A 19,792-nucleotide genomic window follows, 5' to 3' on the forward strand; every position below is an offset into this window, starting at 1 on the left:
TGCAGTAGTTCTAATGTGTGACCCAGATCCAGAGGCCTCAGTCTTGGACTCGGCCATCTTGGGTTCGATCTCGCTCTGCAGACCTTTTGCTGAACTCTTTCACTCTCTCTCTCTCTCTCTCTCTCTCTCTCTCTCCCATCACCACTTTCCTGTCTGACCAGTCTCAAATAAAGACCAACAGAGCCAAAAAAAAAGAGGTTCATCTTCCTCTTGGTCCTTTTATCTGTTCATGCATGTGAATTCAAATCATTATTTTTCTCACCTGCTTTTTGTTGTGTGGGTTTTGGTGGCAAAAGAGAGATACTGAAAGACATTTATCTGCATTGTGTTAAACCACATGGAGAACTGGGGCATAGCAGGTACACCACCACTGGTCCTACGGTGTGAAAAACTGAAAAACTTGTTAATTGCTCAGTAATTAATATTCACCAGCGAATGTTTATGCAAACAGATATGCAATAATATCAAATGATTGTTTATTTTTGCAGTTGCAAGATATTTGATAATGCTAAAGACTCCTGTTGCTACATAAATGTCATACTTTTTTTTACATTTCCACTGTTTTTTTTCTAATTTATTGTTGGTGGGTTGGATGACCTTTTTTCCATCCTCCTAAACTTTCACATATTCTCACTCTGACTCAAGTTTCTAAATGACGACACTCCAGTCAGAAGAAACGTGGAGGTAAAATGAAAATAATACTTTAAATCTATTCATCGTTTTCTCTATTTGAAATTAATCCGTTTCTACAGAAACCCAAGTCAGAGTAAAAGCAGAACCACATCTGATTAATGTGCCACGTTTGCTTTGTCCAGTGGGAGATCTGTTATTTTCTGTTTCACAGAATCACCAGTCATCTGGTTCAGAAAACAGACGGAGGGGAGAGTGGGAGTGGGGTCTGATTCACCCAAATCTTCAACAACGTCTTTTCAGAGAATTACAGGCCATAACCTGCTGCTTCTAGACTTTACTCACAAACTGAAGTTCAGTACATTATTATTAAAATCTTTCTATTAAAAAATACCCCACATCTTGGGAATGATTTTTCACTTTTAAACAAAATGTTTGTGTTTTAGAAAGTGTTCAAAATGAGTTCATGAATTATTATTATAATATACTTGGCATTATATGGTTACATGGTAATTGCACAGAAAAGCAACAAAACGATTCAAAGTGCTTTACATGATGAAAACATTAAAAAGTAGATTGTAGTGGTAAAATAAAGCAAAGAAATGTTGGATTATAGACAACAATTAAAGCTGTTACAGTTATTATTAATCAAAGGCAGCTCTAAACAGATGAGTTTTAACTCAGTGTTTCAGCATTTTTGCAGTTTTCTGGACATTTGTTCCAGATTTGTGGTGCACAAAAGCTGAATGTTTGGTTCTGGTTCTGGGGATGCAGAGTTGACCAGAACCAGAAGACCTGAGTGATCTGGAAGATTGATAGAACAGCAGCAGATGTGATTTAAAAACTAACAGCAAAAACGACCTGTGAGGTCACTGCCGCAGTAATAAATGAGACAAACTCATGAGTTTCTCAAGATTCTCAAAGTATTCTTCAGGTGATAGAAGGCCAACTTTGTAACTGTCTTAATGTGTCTCTGGAGGTCCAATCTGAGTCTATACAGAGATTTTGGGCTTGATCAGTAACTTGTAAAGTAATTTCCAGCTGTAATGGCTTTGGTTTAAAAATATCTTCATATCATTAATAAATTCACACAGTTTTTGGACTTGGTAGCCGACAATCCTCAAGCTAATTTTATTGGAAAAGCTAACCTTTTTAAATTGACTTTTAAATCATGTTATTACAATAAAAAAAACATAATTTATTTTCTTGATTTAAAGAAAATATTCCCTTTATTTTGTCTTTACAGAATGTGTTTTTTCTGAGACAACAGATAGTCGATCCTGACTTCTATCTATTTATAGAACAGTACTTAGAAATTTTTGGGATGGTAATATAAATGTTTTTTGTTCAATTAGTCCATTAAACAACCTAATGGACTGCACCTTATTACTGTAGTACTGGGTTATCTGATAAGTGTATGTGTGTGAAATTACTTTTTAAAATGGAAATTGTTGTTAACCATCCAGTTACTCAAGTAAGAGTGGCCTTATTAAGTACTGAGTAACTGATCAAATTACCAATAATTTATACATTTATAAATACCATCATCAGACAGACCAAAATAAAATATCTGAAATTTAGGTATAGACCTAAATTTAAGTAAACTATTTAATTACAAAATACCAGAATCAGGCAAAAGAAGCATTTTTCCAAATCAATTTATTTCAAAATAAAATTGCGTGTGTATCCAGTAAATTTTTGGTTAAAAACGTATCGTTCTTCATTCAGTGAAGTTACTCAGAGTTGGGAGAGTACACAGAAATTTTACACAAGTAAAAGTAGCGATACTTCATAATAAAATTACTCAAGTAAAAGTAAAGAGTAAAGCGTAGTGAAAAAAACTCGTAAAAGTAATTTTTTCCAAAAGGTTACTCAAGTAAATGTAACTTTATGTAACTAGTTACTACCCAACTCTGCACTTCATGTAAGATCGTTATTTTCCTGCTTTCTGGGTTCCTGCTGCAGACATAGAGACTGAAGGTGCCGTGAAAGAATTAAGCTGCACGAAATGTTCCTTTCTGGCATGTTCTACAGCGAGTGCTTTATTTTGAAAAGAAACAGCCGGAAGTGTTGCTCACGGTGAGCTAGCTTGACTGTTGGAGGCGATGCAGCGGATCTAAGGCCGACAGAGAGGGAGCCGCTTTTTAAGGAATGCCGTCCGCCGGAATCAATGCTAGGAGACAACTGGATCAGAAATAATATGGGGAAAATTAAAATGATTCACCGAGCCTTGAGAATGCGGAAAAGGCCGGCTCAGACACCAGCTTCCTCACCCCCTGTCACCGGACGTTGGTAGCCGCCTGCCCGGCTTGCTAGCCCGTAGTCCTTCAAAATCTCCGCTGGAAAATCACGGAGCTTCTCTGTTTTTTAAAAGCTCAGCGAAAGACAGCCGACCGAGTTAATTCCCCTCGTTTGACCTAGCGCTCTAACGTGAGTAAATCTGACCGCTGGAGTCAAGCTAGTAGCATCCTCTGGAGTCGGATGGACCTGCGGCTCTCGCAGCATCACCGCCCGAGAATCCTTCCAGCCCGCCCTGCCGCACCGGAGCGTTGAGTAAATCCCCGAGAAGCGGCTTTAAGATGACAGGAAACGTCCCGTCCTATGCGCTTCTAGGCGCCGCGCACACATTTCATCAATGCCGAATAATGTAATGACCGTCCGGAGCGTACACCATCATGCGTATGACTGGCCGTGTCCGCCTCCATCCCTGCGGATGACACTCGCACGGACAGCGGGGGTTCAGAACAAACAGCGCCGAGACGGACGCGCCGTTGCCGGGTAGCGCTTAGAGACTTGACGTGAGCTCTCACACACACACACAAAACAAAAACAAAAAAATAGACACCAATGATATCTCATAAGGTTTTGGTCGCAATAATCCTGCTGAACGTGTACATAGGGGTGCAGTCTGTGTTTTATCTGTTCGGCGGCGTCCTTTTGACGGTTCTGTTCGCTATGGCTTTTTTAAACGGACCGAGGCTGCTGGACTGGGCCAGCTCCCCGCCACATCTCCAGTTCAATAAATACGTCCTGACTGGATACCGGCCCATCTCCTCCGTGCAGGACTGCATCAGGAGCCTGTTTTACCTCCACAATGAACTTGGGAACATTTACACACACGGTGAGTACAAAAAAGATGAATAAAAATACAAAATGAATCCGCATGATGTGCGTTAGTACAGGTGAGGTTGAGGATAAACCCTCTGGTTGAAAAATGGACCTGCAGGGCCACAGAGAGCTCCAGGAAAAAGTCTCAGGGGAGCATTTAACTCACAATAATTACATACAATTGTGGAAGAAGCCTGCTATAGAGATGATTTCATGGAAGAGGGTTGAAGAAATGGAAAGGAAAAATAATTTAGACTTATTTTCTCTGAACACAAGTCTGAATTCTAAGAATAAAGTCAAAATTCTGACATTAACGTCTGAATTCTGAGAAAATTAGCCAGAATTATGACCAAAACATTCCCAATTCTGAGGTTAAAGTTCAAATCTTAACCTTGATGTCAGAATTCTGGGGGGGGGGGGRGTTTTAATTCTGAGATTGAGGTGATTTTCTGACATTAATATCTGAATTTTGAGGGGAAAAAACACTGAAATCTGAAAACAATTGGTCTTAATTCTGAAATTGAAGTCAGAATTCTGGGATTAAAGTCCAAATTCTGACCCAAATCTTGAGAAAACAAAGACCAACCTTTGAGATTAAGTTCTGAATTCAGAGAATAAAGTCAAAATTTTTGGACCAAAGTCCGATTTCTGACATCATGCCTCGAATTCTAAGAAATGGGTCTTAATTCTGAAATTAAAGCCAGAGTTCTGAAATTAAAGTCCAAATTCTGACCTAAATCCTGAGGGGTGGGGAAAAAAAGTCTGAATTCTGAGAACAAAAAAAGTTTGACTTGTGAGAAAAATTGTCAGAATTCTGAGATGAAAGTCCAAATTCTGGGAAAAATTTGTACAAATTATAAGAATAAAGTCTTATGTTAGGATTCTGAAAAAAAGGTATGAATTCTGGGATCAAATTCTGACACAAACGTCGGAATTCTGATGGAAAAAAAGCTAAATTTTGATATGAAAGTCCAAATTCTGAGAAATAAAAATTCTGAGAAGAAATGTCAGAATTCAGAGATTACAGTCTCTGAATTTAATCTGAGGCTTTAATCTCCCATCTTTAATTCCCATATGTTCTTTTCTTTAAAAAAGATGGTAATTCTTTTTTTATTTGTGGCCCTAATTGTCTTCCGTATGATTTTGCTCCGTCTGCTGGTGTTGTGTTTTTGTTTGTACTACGGCAGCAGAGCAAATATGCAAATGTAGTCAACGTACAGTGACATGTTGCAAAAATTCCCCACCTTGTTCGATGGCGGCGCCATGAATATTTAATGTCGTTATGAAGACGCCGCCATGCATGCAACCATTTTACTGTCTTAGATTTGCTTTGAAGCGACAAACTGAAGCTATTTCATGCAGTGAATTGACGACATTTTAGTACCTTTTTTACTGCAGGGATTTTACTTTTACACATATTATTTTACATGTAGACTATATAAAGTTGATAGGATTAAGGATTATTTGATAATTAGATTGTTGCAGACTTAGCCTAACAAAGACTAAAACCATTGAACTTAAGAGTAAATATAAAAACCAATGGCTCAACACATGTTTAGTTATAGAAAACTTAAGCCTTTTCAGTAACTCATACTAACAGATAACAAAATAAGAATTACAATAAATACAGCTACATAAACATTTAAGTGCAACAAAAGGATAAATAATAACTAAATTAAAGGATCAAATTTATTTCTTGATAAAGTTTAATGTATATTTCAAAATGTGTTTCTAAATTAGTCCTGCAAACGCACAACACGGTTCTCCTGTAATATTATTTATCATATTATTTAGTTGCAGTTAAATGCATCTTGTTGCAGTATAATATTATTGAGTGAACATACAGATTTATTTCTTGGCTTTTATAATAAGAGGAAAGTACTTTTTTTTTTATCTGTTTGTTATAAAAAAAAAGTTTAACTTGCTGTTGAAACGAAGCAGTTTGTGAAAATTACCTGGAGTGGATTTTTACATAAGGTCAAACACTGCAAAAACAAAATCTTACCAAGTGTATTTTGTCTGCTTTCTAGTGCAAAAATCTTAGTTTTGTCTTGTTTCAGTTGTACTAACTTAAAAGTAACTTTTCAGCAAGAAATAAGAGCTTGTTTTAAGTATTTATTAATTTCTTAATATTGATGAAAAAGCTCTTGTTCCATTGGTAGATTAATTCATTTATAACAAGACATTTTCCCATGTTTTTAGTAAAATAATCTGCCAATGCAACATGTACTTTTTACTCAATATTAAGGAATTATTGACTTAAAACAAACCACTATATCTTGCTGAGAAATTACTTGTAAGGTAGTTTTATCTTATTTCAAGCGTATTAAGATATTTGCACTAGAAACTGAACCCAAAATACTTGGTAATATGTTGCTTTTGCAGTATAAATGTCACAGTTACACAATATGCTTTTCTTTTTTTAGTTTAATTTCAGTAATGTGCTAATCTCTGCAGCCGTGTCTCATCTTTTTGTCCATCTGTTTATAGTTCTCAGTGTCGCGCCATAAGGAGCCAATAACGCGGCTCTTAAGCAGCGTCTCTTGTCGTTTTTTTCGTCAGCTCATCATCTCCGCGCTCGCCGGCTTAAACTGAACCAGCTTCCTGACTCTGAAGGTCATCAGCTCGTGGCGCTCCGGCGTCACAGATTAAACGGCGGCTGGATCACAAAGAGACGCCTCATCCGCAGTAATCACAGAACATTCACGGCCTGGAGGTTTCTAACTAGCTGCTTTGCATGCGAACTGGAAACCTCCTGCCCTCGGCTCGGGTCGCAGACACGTTTCATGCTGCAGGCGTTCAGAGGAGTTCCTCCCCGCGCCGTCCACGCCTGAGTTCGGTTGCTCCGGCGAAGTGGAGGGGGAGGGGAGGAGATAACGCACCTAAAATAGATGTTACAGTGGCCGGCGTTCACTGTATCACCTGCTCAGGACGAATGCCTCGACTTTGAAAAGGGCAGAGTGAGCACAAACAGAGAGAAGCAGGTGGGACTCTGCCTTGCAAAGCTATTCAAACCACTTTATTTACATTTAGTCACATGACAGCCACAGGCTTCGGTGGATTTCTCAGAGATTTTGGGCCTGTCACAATAAGCAATGAAAAACTGGACGACAAAAGTCTTTAATATGGTTCTTTTGTCTCAACTAGCAATTTTCTGAAGGACAATTTTAGTTACAACGACTTCATAGTTCATTTTATTTGTTTCTGTTGTTTGTGTTCATTTGTTTTGGATGTTTAAAATGTCTTCCAGTTCCACTGTTAAATGTTCATTAGAATTTAATAGAGTCCATCTGTGTCTAATTTAATGTCAGCAGTGGTGGTAACTCTAAAGCACTAATTATAAACATTAGTTCTGCTAAGGCTAAAGTGCTGTACCAGCATAGAAAGTTAGTGGGAGCTAACGCTAAAGTGCTAATTTCAACCATGTTCACACCCACCAAGTGTCAGTGGCATACAGTACGTTCTATATTTTCCTATATATCTACACCTCATTTGTTAATTCCTTCTATTCTTGCCACTTGTTCAGTAAAGTTTTGTAAAAAAAGCAAACTTCTGTACAGGAAATGGAATTGCTGCGTAAACAGGCTTCAAAATAAGAGCATGAATATAGACATCTGGGTACTTGAAGAATTCTCATCAGTCGACAACCAAAACGTCAACACAGATGTCAAACTTTATTTTACTGAAAGTTTACAAAGTAATTTAGTGCTATGGAAGCTAAGTGTGCTAAATGGTTTCAAAGCGAAAATGCTGAAAAATTAACTCTGCTGTGAATTCATTAGTGGATTAACAGAAGTGGTTACACCACTAAACGTCGGTAAGTCTGTGGAATGGTGAAAGATGGTAGTGGCAGCATCATGCTGTGAGAAACTGGTAGAAAACCTGTTAGAGACTGAGAAATACTTCGTTCTGGACCTTAAGCATGAAGCCAAAGCTACAATTGGAGGGGTTAATTAGAGGAGAATGGCCTAGTCAAAGTCTAGACATAATTCCATCCAATTTTTTTGCTTTTGAGACATTACGTAGAAGAACCAACAACACTTTTTGTTGACTTATCACAAAAAATCTCAATAAAATAAATAGCAGATTCTGATTGTTATACGTATCAGTACTTCTCTGTAGGTTGTACATTTGTTTTCTCACAAAGTTTTCATTTCAAATTCACCCAAAATATGTCAGAAATTGCTTAAATGTCCTCTGAGAATCCGGTTGCAGTTGTGATATATATTTGTATTGTAGTCCATGTTTCAGGGGGGTTTTTTTTCTGCCAACCTGTGTAAGTAGCCGAATCGCCTTTGGCTGCGTTGGAATGAGCTCTCATTGTTTCTCCCTCAGGACGGAGCACCAATAAGTACGTTTCTCTCTCCGGCTCTTCTTGCTGCTGTGTGCATTCGCTCAGCAGATCCTGAATCGTTCCTGTTTGCTTCCAGAAACAGCAACCCAAAGTCCTGAGCCAGATAATCCATCACAGCAAACATGACACCTTAATTTGGTTTTGTCAGAGCTGCTGTGTTATTTTTTATTTTATTGTTTTTGAGTGGATTCTTCTGGTGCCAGTCCTCCACTGCTTTTCACCTCATTTGTAAAACACACAGCTTGAGAACTGTACTTTTTTAAGTACGGTTGAAACAATTAATTGGATTAATCGTTCATTGAAACAATAGGCAACTAATTTAGTAACAGATTAATCGTTAACTGAAGTATTCAGTCTAAAAAAAACATATTTAAAGCAGTAATTAAGCAAAAAAAATTTATAAAAAAAACCTCTTACATTTAAGATTAAAACATCTTCGTCTGTAAATATGATTAGCCTAAATTTACAGTTTTAGCTTCACCCATTTCAGAGTTACTATAGGAATGTTATGAAATGTTTATTTTCTTAATTAAAAGAGAAACTTAATTATTTGTTTACTTTTGTCTGTTAATGTATATCTAATATTGTTTAAAAGGCTTAAGTGGTTAAATGAATGGCAATTTTTAAAACACTGATTAACCAATAAATCCTCAGTATAATCTGCAGATTAATCGATTACTAAATAATAGTTGTAGCACTACTTCCTGATAAGTTTGTTGATGTTTCAACTAAACAAATAATTCATGCAATTTCTTATTTTAAATAATAAACATTTAATTGCCAAAGCATTCATGGTTATTCGTACACTAATTGATACATTTTTGCATAAACGCATCGCTGAAGGTGTTTAATAAGAGATTTCCTTTTTACAAAAGGTGGGTTTTTTTCATCTTATTTTGTATACATTTTTGGGTGTGTTGTTCTTCCAACAAATAGTATTTTAAACATCTATATCAGGGGTCCCCAAACGTTTTCCTGTGAGGGCCACATAACTTTTCCCTTCTCTGGTGGAGGACCGGAGTCAGTTTGTAACAGAAAAAGTGTGACACGTTTATCACCTGCGCTGCCGGAAATTGTTGACGGGGGGGGAGGGGGAGTTCTCGATTGATTTTTACCCAGAAAGCACATGGGCAAAAACCGTTAGTGAAACGGTCACTGGGACCGACTAGTATATATTTCATTGAGGGAAACCTGGAATGCGGCGTTCATAACAAACACGTGTGTTCATCTGCTCTACCGCTAGCAAACAACCRTACTGATTAAATAACATAAAAGTCAAGCAGTTCCCTAAAAGTCCAACAGATGGCAGCAATGCGCCATGCAAAACAGAACACCCACAGTTTACAGGACACACCTCCTGCTACAGAGCCCCCTGGTGGTTGAAGAAAAATCCACATATAAACTGGAAAATACAATATATGAAAAAAATCTGAATGCTCTCTGGTATTGTTCGGGGGGCTGGACCAAATGTGGCGGCGGGCCGGATCTGGCCCGCGTGCCGTAGCCTGGGCATCACTGATCTATATACTTCAGTTAGCGATTAATCAAGTGCTAAATTAGTTGACTGTTATTTAAAAAAAAATCGATGAATCTGATTAATCGTTTTCAGCCCTTGCTACAAACGTATTAATCTGAGCTGTTTTTTAACCTTTATGTTCCAGGCATCCCTTTGGTTTGCTTCCTGGTGCTGCTCCCGCTCAACATCCCCTGGTCTCAGATCAGCGTCACCTGGCTGGGCGTGGTGCACTTCCTGGCCTGCCTGTCGCCCCAGCTGGGCTCCGTGGTCTACCACCTGTTCATGAACCACGAGGGCGGGGAGCCCGTCTACCACACCCTGCTGAAGCTGGACGTCTGTGGAATCTGCATGATCAACACGCTGGGTAAGCCGCCTCCACCCAGTCGTTTCATCAGCGGCCGTTCTTTTATTGCTGCTGTGTTTGCTCTCAGGGTTTAATGTTGCTGTATTGACTCCTGGTGACTTACCATGCTGCTGTTTGCCTGGAGGTGTAGCTGTATTGATTTCACTGCATTCAGCGGTGCTTGTAGAAGCAAGTAGCCAACGTCTTCGATGATTAGTGACCTCTGTATTATCATGTTGTGATAAAACTGAGTGGAGCTTTATTATTAATGTATTTTTTTATGCATTTGTACACGCCGGACAATGGGAATCGATTCCTCTGCTTTACATGTACCGATTCCAATGCATTAATAATTTACATCCGACAGCTTTATTGTTTAAAATTGCTGAGCACAGATATAAAACGTGGACCACGTTTGAACTCAATGACAGTAAAACAAAAGTACTTAACTGCATTTTTTCTAATTAAATTGTAAGACTGGATAAATAGATCTTAGTTTTTAAGTGGTAAATGGACAGAGCTTACAGTTACACTGACTTAGAGTTTTGTCACAATATTTTGTGGTACTGTTGGGATGATAAAAGTGAAGAATTATTACTTCTTTTTTAGGTAACCGTATGGCTGGGACTGTGTGTCACAGCGATTATAGCCCCACAAACACAAATGCTGCTCTTGAGAAACATTCCCATTCGTATTTAAATCTATTGATGCTTTTATTGAACAAACAGTGGAGAAAATGGCAAAAAAACAAACAAAAAAACAAAACAAAGTATTCACACCCTCCAAATGAACCTGACTTTCCAGACCAATGAGTTATAGTTTGTCTAGAGTGCTTGTGTGAAAGTGTCTTTAAAAAAATACAACTGTTCTTACTGTTTCTCCATGTTTACACTGAACTTAAATCAATTACAAGATGCTTTATTTCCCGCTGCTTCACACTCGAGGATCTATAGTTTGTAAAATATTTATTGAATCCAGTGACCTTTACTTTGCTGGATATCACTGCTGACTTCACTGGTAGATGGCTGAGATTCTAAAATACGTGGAGGGTACCGTGAACCCGGGTTTTCTCAGGAACACAGCCGTCCGTGAATAGCTAAAATCCAAATACTACAGACACCCTCTAAAAACACTTATTTTTTTAGAGCCTATTTTAATGGTTTAAAAACCAAATATACCTAAAAAGGGATTTTTTTAATGCAAAATTCACACTTGCCATATTTTTCTTCTTCTATTGGGTTCTCAAGTGTTGTTTTTGACAATAACTTCTTGGTTTTTGGTGTCTGGAAAATGAGCCGTTTCAATAACCTCCCGTTTGTTGAGTCACATTCATTCAATGAGTACTGTGTCATTACCTAGCAACCCAAGCTGGTTTTACTGCTCTATGCGCTGCACAATGGCTGCTGGAAAAGACAAGTGTTTTGTTGTTGATTTACCATCCAGAAACCACTTTCCACGTTCTTGTTGGTTGTACAGGAGGCTCCACTTCTGCTTTTCAGAGCTGTGTAATTGCAGCTATTTTCATGTGCAAGTGTAAACGTTGAGTTAGGGGCGTCGAGGCCAGCAGCGTCTTATTTGGATTTAAAGTGACATGACGCCATAAATCAGCTCATTCTGATTTATGGCGTCAGAATGAGCCATAAATCATTATACTAATGATAACTAATCTTAGTATCATTATACTAAGATTAGTTAGTATAACTAAAGGCTTAATTTCAAGATTTAGGTTTGAAATTAAGCCTAAATCAAATTATCAGAGAACGGTTTTGTGCAAAGAAATGTAATGAACATGATTTGATTAGACCATAATCTGATCTTAAACTGTTCAATACAACAAGCTTATTCATCATTCAGTGAAGTTACTATCAGTAGGCAGAGTGTCCAGAAATTTTACTCACGTTTGAGTCGCAATAAAGTACAAGTAAAAAGTACAGTGAAGTAAAAATACTCCAAAAAGTTACTCATGTAAATGTAACTAGTTCCTTTGACACCTTTCTGACCCTGTTGGTCTTCCCTCCTCAGGGGCGCTCCCTATCGTCTACATCACGCTGTGGTGCTACCCCTTCATCCGCACCGTGTCGCTGCTCGTCTACATCCTGCTGTCCACACACGCCATCTATTGCGCAGTCACGGCCCGCAGCAGCGTGCGCCGGCTGCGCTCCTTCGCCTGGCAGGCCGTGTTCCGCTTCTCCTTCTTCTTGCTGCGCGGCGTGGGCGTGGGTGGCGGCAGCCCCACCTCGCTACGCCACTTCCTCATGATGGACGCGTTGGCCGTGCTGGGCGGGGTCATCAACATCACACGCATCCCGGAGCGCTTCCGGCCGGGCCTCTTCGACTACTGGTGCAACAGCCACCAGATCATGCACGTACTGGTGGTGGGCTCCATCCTTTACCTGCACTGGGGCGTCCTGGACGACCTGCTGTGGATCAACAGCTACATCTGTCCCTCCGACTGACCCCAGCCCCCCGTCCTCTGGGACAGGAAGTGAAAGGACCTCTGAGGGGGGCTGAGCGTCTCTGCATGTGTTAAACTCAGAATGTTTATATCTTCATCCATCCTAGACATTTCTGCGGAGGCAGAGAGAAGTAAGACGCACAGAAATGTGGACAAAACCACACAAACACTTAAGACACAGAGAAGTGGAAACATTTAAACAGTAAAATGAACATCAACACTACTGTGCACAAGTCTTGTTGTCCCTCATTTATCTGTATTTTGATTCCAAGCAGACAGATGAGTCTTTTTTCTCCAGATTTTTGCTGCTTTTTCTCATTACTGTTGATCTTTAAAGCACGTGCGTCAAACCCAAGGGCCGGGGGCCAAATCCGGCCCGTCATATCTTTCCATGTGGCCTAAATATTATTTTTATCAATTAAATCACGGCGGTTTTTATCTGTATGCTACCAAATTATAAATATGTCAAAAGATATCAAGATTATTTAACTTTACAAAGTTTATATTGAATGCAGAGAGTTATTTAGTAATATTTTAGTAGTTTGTTGATGGTTTTTTGGCCTAGCTGGTCCTTTGAAGACATTCGTGATTCGTTGAAATGAGTTTGACATTTGTGCTTCAAAAGATGAAAAGGAAAATCTGACTATTTGGAGTCACATTTAAAGAAATGAGGGATGGTTTAAAACTTTTGCACAGTCAAAAAGTAGGTGAATCTGAGTGAAGTTGCCCGCCGCCTGACTTCTTCAATCTAAACGAAGTTGGTTTCAAACATTTGTGCAGCAAAACATTTTGTTTGTGCCGCTATTGTTTTAAACTTTAAAGATATTAATAAATGTTTCTGGAGGCCATGAAAGGTCAACCAACCTGTCCAAATTTGGTGTCAGTTAATTGTGCTATGTTTGTGCAGCAACATTTTCTGTTTGTGCCGGTACGATTTCTAAGATTTAAAAAAAGTTGCTTGTGCAGCTAAAATTTGTTTGATTTTGTAAATATGGACCTTTGATGTCCTCTGGAAACATCAATATGTATAAAATAATAGCGGCACAAACAAAACTTTTTGCAGCACAAACGTAGCACAGTTGATTGACGCCATATTTTGTTTGATTATTTTGGTGTCAATACAATTTTATATATTTGTGCAGCAAGTTTTTTTTGTGCTTCTATAATTTCTAAGATTTAAACAAAAGTTGTGCTGCTAAAATATTTGTAGTGCCGCTGATTGACTCAGAATATGTTTGATTTAGTAAATATGGATTTACTGGTTGACCTTTGACCTCTGGAAACATTTACTAACATTTACTAATAACTTTAAAATGGTAGCGGCACAAAAATCCCCTTTTTTATTATTTTGGTGTCAATCATCTGTTCTACACTTGTGCAGCATTTCTTTTATTTGTGCTGCTATAGTTTTTAAGATATTGACTTGTCATCAAAGGTCAACCAGTCAGTCCAAATTAACAACAAAATTCAACAAAATGCGGTTTTAATCAACTTGCTGTTTGTGCAGCAAAAATCTTTGTTTGTGCTGCTATAATTTCTAAAATCAAGAAGAAAAAAGTTGTTTAATACCAAATTTGCTTGATTTTGTAGATATGGTCTGGTTGGTTGACTTTTAATGACCTCTGGAAACATTACTAAATTTAAAATGATAGCGCCACAAACAAAGATTTTGCGGCACAAACGTTTGATACCAATTTTGTTTAATTTGAAGAAGATGTGGGAGCCAGCTGAACTCAGGGAGTCAGAGATGATATCTTAAATATCCGTCGGTTGCTCTCAGATGTCACTGTTGCTACCTATGCAGCACATCCATATCTCGACCCATCAGCATCGCAGCACACAGTCGGACTCCCTCACGGTTTTTTTTTTTTTGTGCTAAGCGCTCATGATGGGGTCGCCGCAGGATTCCCTCTCTAAATATGGAGTTTCTCAGTTTATTCCCTGGTTTTCTGCTCGTTTCCGTCCAAACGAAACGCGGGTGAGGAGTTCATTCCTGATTCACGCAGCTGCAATATCTGATTTTTTTGTGCCGTATCTCGGTGCCATTTAAATTCAGGAATTATTTATGAGTTTACAAATTTGTTTCACATTTGCTCACATCCCGACCTCAGATTTCAATGTGTTTTAGTGGGATTTTATATCATTAACCAGAAAAAATGAGTCATTTTCAAAATGATTCAGGATAAAAACCTGTGGCATGTGTTTGTATTAACCCCATTTTGCTCTCTCCCTCCTGAAGAAAAGCATCATGCTGCCTCCGCCGTGTTTTATAATGGTGAAGGTGTGTTTTGAGGCCAAAAAGACTTTATGATCTATGAACACAACAGATTGATTCTCTGTAGTTCCTCCATTCCCGTCCTGACTGCTTCTAGACGAATAATGCCCAATCTTTATTTTAGGTATTTATAAAATGTATTCACTAATTTTCTATGAAGTTTCCTCAGATTAGTTTACAAACAGGAGGACTGTGTTTTACTAATGGGAGATGAAAACAAACGTTTGGGGTATCTGAGTAAAGAGGGTTGAATATAAATGCACGCCGCACCTTTCAGATTTCTATAAAATTGGTATCTCAAATAAAACCCAAATAAAACACTTTGAAGTTTGTGGTTGTACAGGGGTGTTTGCACTTTTTTTTGTTTTTATTTTTGCACAGTTGCGTAACAACCTCAGGTTTTTGGTCTGAAATGACTTTATATTCTCTGTTTACTTTTTAAATTTGGACGTTTATGTGGCAACAGAAACGGCTTAAATGAAATAGATGGCAGTTAATAATTTGCCAAAAGTGCTGAATTTCTTTTATTTATAACTGTTTTTATTTGGATTTTATTTATGTGAAAGTAAATTTATTGATTTTCTGTCGCTAATTTTATAAAAATTGTTTATATCCTGCTGCTGGTCCATGTTTACATTCAGTTTTAATGTAATTTCTTCCACTACAAAGGCACATAATTACCACTTTATATTTTAATGTAAATGCACTCCAGCCATATGTTTTATGATGACTTGCGCTTTCTTTCAAAACTAAAAACTGTAATTTTATTCTGTTTTAATGTGTTTATAATTTGCCTATTCTTCCAGCCTAACTGCTGTAAACAGGAATGAACCTCCTCACCCTCGGCTCTTTTAAAACCTGCAGCAGCGCTGGTTTTATACGGGGTGCTGTTAGTGCCAGGCTAAGAGAAAAGAAATAAAATTACAAGACAATTTTTTTTTTTTTACAAGAATGAAGTCATACTGCTATGAGAATACGATTGAAATAAAAATTGCTATTCTCATAATACGACTTTATTCTGGAATTATTTTGATTTTATTCTTGCAATATTATAAATTTATTCTCGTACGACTTTTTTCTCGTACAATTTTGTTCTCATAATATTTCAACTTGAATCTTGTACGAGTTTCTACTCGTACGACTTTATCCTCATATTGTTACAACTTTCTTCTTGTAATTTTATTCCTTTGTTTTCTCAGCGTATCCCTTATACTCTGTCAGAATCTAACCTGAGTTTTTGGTTTAATCATTTAGCCGTTTAATCCCAAATGTCCGTGCTGCTGCGTTTTGCCCCTGAAGTCTGTCTGCAGGCGGCAGACGTCGCCTCGGTCCCTCCGGGTCGGGTGCAGCACGCCGCCTGCTTCCCCTGTCGGCTCTGACTCAGAGGTGAGAGAAGGATTTCCCCGTCATTCGTCACGCTCGCTAGCCTCAGAGCGTGACGCCACCCGCTCCTTTTACGCCCTGAAAAATTCAGCCAGACTTTACTACTGCAAGCCTGATAGTGGTTATTACCTGCTGTAAGTAGAGTTTGCGATGTAAACGCAGAAACTAATGTATTTTGGCCATTGAATGAAACTAAAACTTTGCATGAACGTAGCTCTGAAACAGAAACTGATGTCTCATAGTGTTAGCCAATCATCCAGTCATCGTAATTCAGTCTCTCCTGGATGTTACTGCACTGATCGCTAATCTCCAAAGGGCTCTGGATTGGAAGGAAACACATTTTAAGATCATAAAAGATGATGTAAATACATGTAGATTAATCGAGCAAACAGTGCAGGAAGGAAGCGGGTTAATCCAGAAGCAGACGAGGCTTCACTGCTGTGCTTCAGATATCAAAAACGTTTCGCTTAGCTGTGTCCATATATATGTAAAGAACAGAAAAGAAGATCCTTAAATTTGTTTCAATGCTAAATGTAGAGCCGCTTTCAAAGTGTAACCACATTTTTAGACTCAAGAAAGACATTAATGACCTCTCTGGTGGGCTAGTGGACACCTCCTGACTTCCACCGGTCAAACTATGCATTATCAGCCGAAGGACGCGCCGATCAGGGTGCCGCCACCCGAAACGGGGCTCCGCCCGCCAGCGTTAGTCCAGTCTGCTCGCTCTGTGAACCTTGTAACAAGAAGAAGGAAAACCTTTGGTGGGAAGGCTTGTGTTTGTTTATTTTGTCTGAATGTTAAATGGAGAAAAAAAGTAAAACATGACTAACAAAATACGTTTTTTTTAACAACACAGGTGCCGGATAGCCTGTTTAACAACATGTTTATAATGAATTCTCTGTATTGTTAAAAGCTGATTATTATTATATCTGTAATTCTGTGGATCCTAACTTTGACACTGGTCTGCAGAGCTGTGCAAAAGTTATTTCATGAGATGTTGCTGCAAAGTGACGACTTTAGCTGCTTTTTTACTCAACTTTAGGAGGGAGATGTTTTTGTGAATCCACTTTAAATTCAACAAAAAAAGTGCAAATAAGCAGCAAAAATCTGCTAAAAAATCTTTGAGGATCTAAATGAATCATGAACAGTGGCGCCCCCAAGTGGAGGTATGAGGGGGCTCATGGCCCCCTCCTGAAAAATAACAATCATGTTCGAATCATAGAAAACATCAGTTCAATAAAGACATATATAAAACATAATTAATAATACATTCATAAAATTAACAATATGCATATAAATTTGTTTATCATCTGGTTTTCCATTTGTACATATAATTTTTGTTTTATTTATATAATGATTATGGTGGGCTATTGATGCCATGCTAAGAAAATAAAAATGATAAAATTACAAGAATAAAGTCACAGTACAATATTTTGATTATTCTCAAAATATTCATTAAAAAAAAATTAATATGACTTTTATCCTCATAATTGTTATTTTGCTATATTTCTTTTATTTTTTTTACAGGCCACTCTTATGAACATTTCATGGGAGCGCCACTGTTCCCCCAAAATTGATTTTAGAATCACTTTGAAAATTTTTTGCAAGCATCATCAAATAAATGAAAGGCGGTCTAAAACTTTTGCACAGTCCTGTGCGCGTGCAGCGAGGGAAGCCCTTTGTTTTAGGACGAAGGGGGCTTCCGGGAGGGTCTGTCTGTTATAACTGTCACATCTGCAGCGTCTCCGCATTTTCCCACCTCTCTGGCTCCCCCTAGCGGAGCCTCCTGTGCACTGACACTGGCGCGCCTGAAGCCATACCTCAGCCAAATGAAATGAATTCACTTGTGTCATACCGGCAGCGGTGCAGCGGGGGGTTTTATTTAGCTCTCCATACCTTTCATGATCATGTATGAACTGTCCAGCTGAACCCGTGCAAGCATGAAACCTGCATAAATACCCGGATGTGGCGCTGACGGGATGAACCCCGCGGCGCCTCGTTAGGTCTGTGTGCTTTAGACACTGCTGTCCTCATGTCTGTCCAGCGTTAGCGTCCTGTGTAACAGACAGGCTCTCAAACTCCTCAGTCTCCAGCAACGATTGTGCAATAAACTTAAATCTATATTTTTAAACTTGTCTGAGTTAAAAATTTCTTTCATCTCGTTGGGATTTTTAGATTTGTTTCAGATAAATTAATCAAGTTCATTCATACAGCAGATTTTCAGACTGGTGTGGAGTTATTATATCATTGTGCTCTAATAACACCACACCACTATGTGCATATTTCTATATTATGTAATGTCTTATTATTTAAATTATTGTACTTTTTTTTCTTTCTTTACTATATCAACAAAAACACTCTGTGCTACAAATACCTTAAGAAATACACTGGAGTCTTTTTTAAATCACATTTTATTTTATTTCTTAATTTTAACACTTGTATTAGTTTATATATATAAAGATTTTAAGAAAGGAAGAAAAAAAATAAGATGCCACGCCACCAGGGGGCCCCCAAGAGCAAATAAATAACAGTAAAAATATATATGTTTTAATAATATTGAGTAACATAAACTAAATACAATTAAACATGGAAAAAATTACATTTGTATTATTCTTTTTACACAAATATTTAAAATTATTCCTACCACTTTTGGGGAAATATAATATTACACTTCTTAACTTGTTTACTGTAGATTTACTGTTTATTAGCTGATGTCACTTTCAGATCTTTACTCTAGTCAGAGTAGCGATACTTTATCATTTATCAAGTACAGAGTAGTAAAAATACCAAACTCTGCTAAGAAACCAAAAAAGTGTTTCTTCTTAAGAAAACCTCCAGTCCTGGATAAAATCTTCTGACATTTTATGTTGTAATGAAAGCAAAGCTGAATTATAGATCAAAATTTGGCAACAAAAAACAGGAAGTTTTTTTTCCCCGCACACTAACAACAAAGCACATTGTCTAGAGAAAACCGAAGCTGTTGTGAAATACGGTGGTGCAGTTATTTGTCTTGCTGCTGGCCACGCCCCCAAGTTCAGCATTTACACTCACACGTGAAAATGTTGGCAACTGGATGAGCAATTATGCAACCGTCCATCTTTGAAAAGCAGAAGTGGAGCCTCCTGCACAAACAACAAGAATACAGAAAGTGGTTTCCGGCTGGTAAGTAAACAACAAAACACTTGTCTTTTCTAGCAGCCATTGTACAGCATTAAAACCAGCTGAACAAAGATGCTGGAACTTAAGTTGGGTTGCTAGGTAACGAGCTGGGCTTGACTTTGGTTGCTAGGTGATGCTGCAGTTCACAGCAATCCGGAGGTTTTTGAAATGGCTCATTTTCCAGACACCAAAAAAAAAAAAACAAACTCAGACTTGATAGGTTTTTTTAAGTGCTTGCTCTGTTTTTAGAACCCAAACGGAAGTTTAAAAACGTGCAAAATGTGATCTGTTCTGTGTAATTACTGACTTAAAGATGATGAAACTCCAAATTGTCTGTCTGAAGATTTGAATATTACATAAAATCAATAAAAAAAGATATTGTAATCAGTAATGTCAGATTTCTGGAAAGTGTGTAGCATTCAGAACTTGGTTATAACTCCTTTTGTATGAATTACTGCATCCATGCGGCGTGTCATGGATGCGATCAGCCTGTCGTTCTGCTGGGGTGTAACTTCACTCAGAGCCTCATAGATGAAAGCTGCTTCTTGCTCTGCACTTTATCACTTGGC

General features: G+C 38.2%; 1 protein-coding gene across 2 annotated transcripts; it reads left to right on the plus strand.

The window, feature by feature from the left end:
• The first annotated feature begins 2,571 nt into the window (after window positions 1–2,571).
• paqr4a (progestin and adipoQ receptor family member IVa) lies at window positions 2,572–12,634 on the plus strand. 2 transcript variants are annotated; one of them, XM_008416365.2, is made up of 4 exons: window positions 2,572–3,428; window positions 3,530–3,751; window positions 9,754–9,972; window positions 11,974–12,634. In XM_008416365.2, exons 2-4 carry the CDS (start codon window positions 3,586–3,588, stop codon window positions 12,405–12,407), a joined length of 819 nt encoding a protein of 272 aa, XP_008414587.1. In that variant the 5' UTR covers window positions 2,572–3,428; window positions 3,530–3,585; the 3' UTR covers window positions 12,408–12,634. The 2 variants fall into 2 exon arrangements, with proteins under 2 accessions (XP_008414587.1, XP_008414586.1); XM_008416364.2 differs by having other exon boundaries at window positions 2,572–3,751.
• Window positions 12,635–19,792: the final 7,158 nt, after the last annotated feature.

Source organism: Poecilia reticulata, linkage group LG8 (genome assembly GCF_000633615.1).
Source record: "Poecilia reticulata strain Guanapo linkage group LG8, Guppy_female_1.0+MT, whole genome shotgun sequence".
Taxonomy (NCBI): domain Eukaryota; kingdom Metazoa; phylum Chordata; class Actinopteri; order Cyprinodontiformes; family Poeciliidae; genus Poecilia; species Poecilia reticulata.